The sequence below is a fragment of the Nestor notabilis genome, unplaced genomic scaffold (assembly GCF_000696875.1).
Source record: "Nestor notabilis isolate BGI_N333 unplaced genomic scaffold, ASM69687v1 scaffold3343, whole genome shotgun sequence".
Lineage (NCBI taxonomy): Eukaryota > Metazoa > Chordata > Aves > Psittaciformes > Psittacidae > Nestor > Nestor notabilis.
In genome coordinates, this window is record NW_009922221.1 from 12,596 (window position 1) to 13,644 (window position 1,049).

Sequence of the window (1,049 nt, forward strand, 5' to 3'; positions counted from 1 at the left end):
GAGTATACATATATATATATGTGTGTGTATGTTCATAGACACACTTTATATATATATAAAAAAGTAAATATATATCTATATGGGGAGAGAGGTGGAGAACAAAATGCACAATAAGTGTTTTCCTCTTGCCAGAATGCTGTTGGATCTGAAGTCACTTTATGGGATGGCGCCTGCCACCTTCAGTTGCACACCACAGAAAGCCTTTGCATAGAGCATAGTTGTTCTTTCTGGTCCCTTGCAGCAACATCTGACTGATGCTCTCATTTTCACCTTGCAGGAAGAGCCAGCACCGCCGGTGCAGGGCCGGAGGTCATCGCTCAGTGGAGTGTGCTACCTGACCATGGGTCTCCTCGTGCTGCTCCTGGGCTTGGTCTTTGCATCGATGTATGTGTACAGATACTTCTTCATCACCCAGGTAAGGGTAAGTCGGGAAGGACTTGTGGCTCTTCAGCTGGAGCAGCCAGACAAGCTGCTTCATGCTTCAGCCTTTGAAAGTGGGGTTGCTGCTATTTATTGCTTTGCACTGTGGTAACTCCGGAGCCAGGCCCCTAGGCACTGCAGAAGAGGTGTGTCTTAAGGCTCATGGGGGATGGCTCAGTGTCTGGATGGACACTAGTGACAAATGGCATCCCTCAGGGGTCCATGCTGGACCAGTACTGTTTAGTATCTTCCTCAACAACACAGTGTATTGAGCATGCCTTCAGCAAGTTTGGAGATGACACAAAGCTGAGTGGAGCAGTTGACATGCCCGGGGGATAAGAAGCTATCCAGAGGGGCAGGCTCAAGAGGTGAGCCCATGCGAACCTCATGAGGTTCAACAAGGTCAAATTCAGGGTCCTGCCCCTGGACTGGAGCAACCGCAGTATCAGTAGTCTGGGGGATGGAGAGATTGAGAAGTACCCCTGAGAAGGATTTTGGGGGTAGTGGTGGATGATGAGCTCCCCATGACCCAGCAGTGTGCACCCACAGCCCAGAAACCCTCTGTGTCCTGGGCTGCATCTTCAGAGTGTGATTGATCTTGAAAGATCTTCAAGCATGTGTTTGGAACG

The 1,049-nt window shown here is 49.7% G+C and overlaps 1 protein-coding gene across 1 annotated transcript in view; it reads left to right on the forward strand.

Moving 5' to 3' along the window:
- The first annotated feature begins 283 nt into the window (after positions 1-283).
- The window catches only part of ITM2C (integral membrane protein 2C), a 7,286-nt gene continuing 6,520 nt past the window's right edge, over positions 284-1,049 (forward strand). The window contains exon 1 of the mRNA XM_010011508.1: positions 284-415. Within this exon, the coding sequence (XP_010009810.1) occupies positions 341-415 (75 nt within the window). The 5' untranslated portion in view covers positions 284-340. The remainder of the gene's footprint in view (positions 416-1,049) is intronic.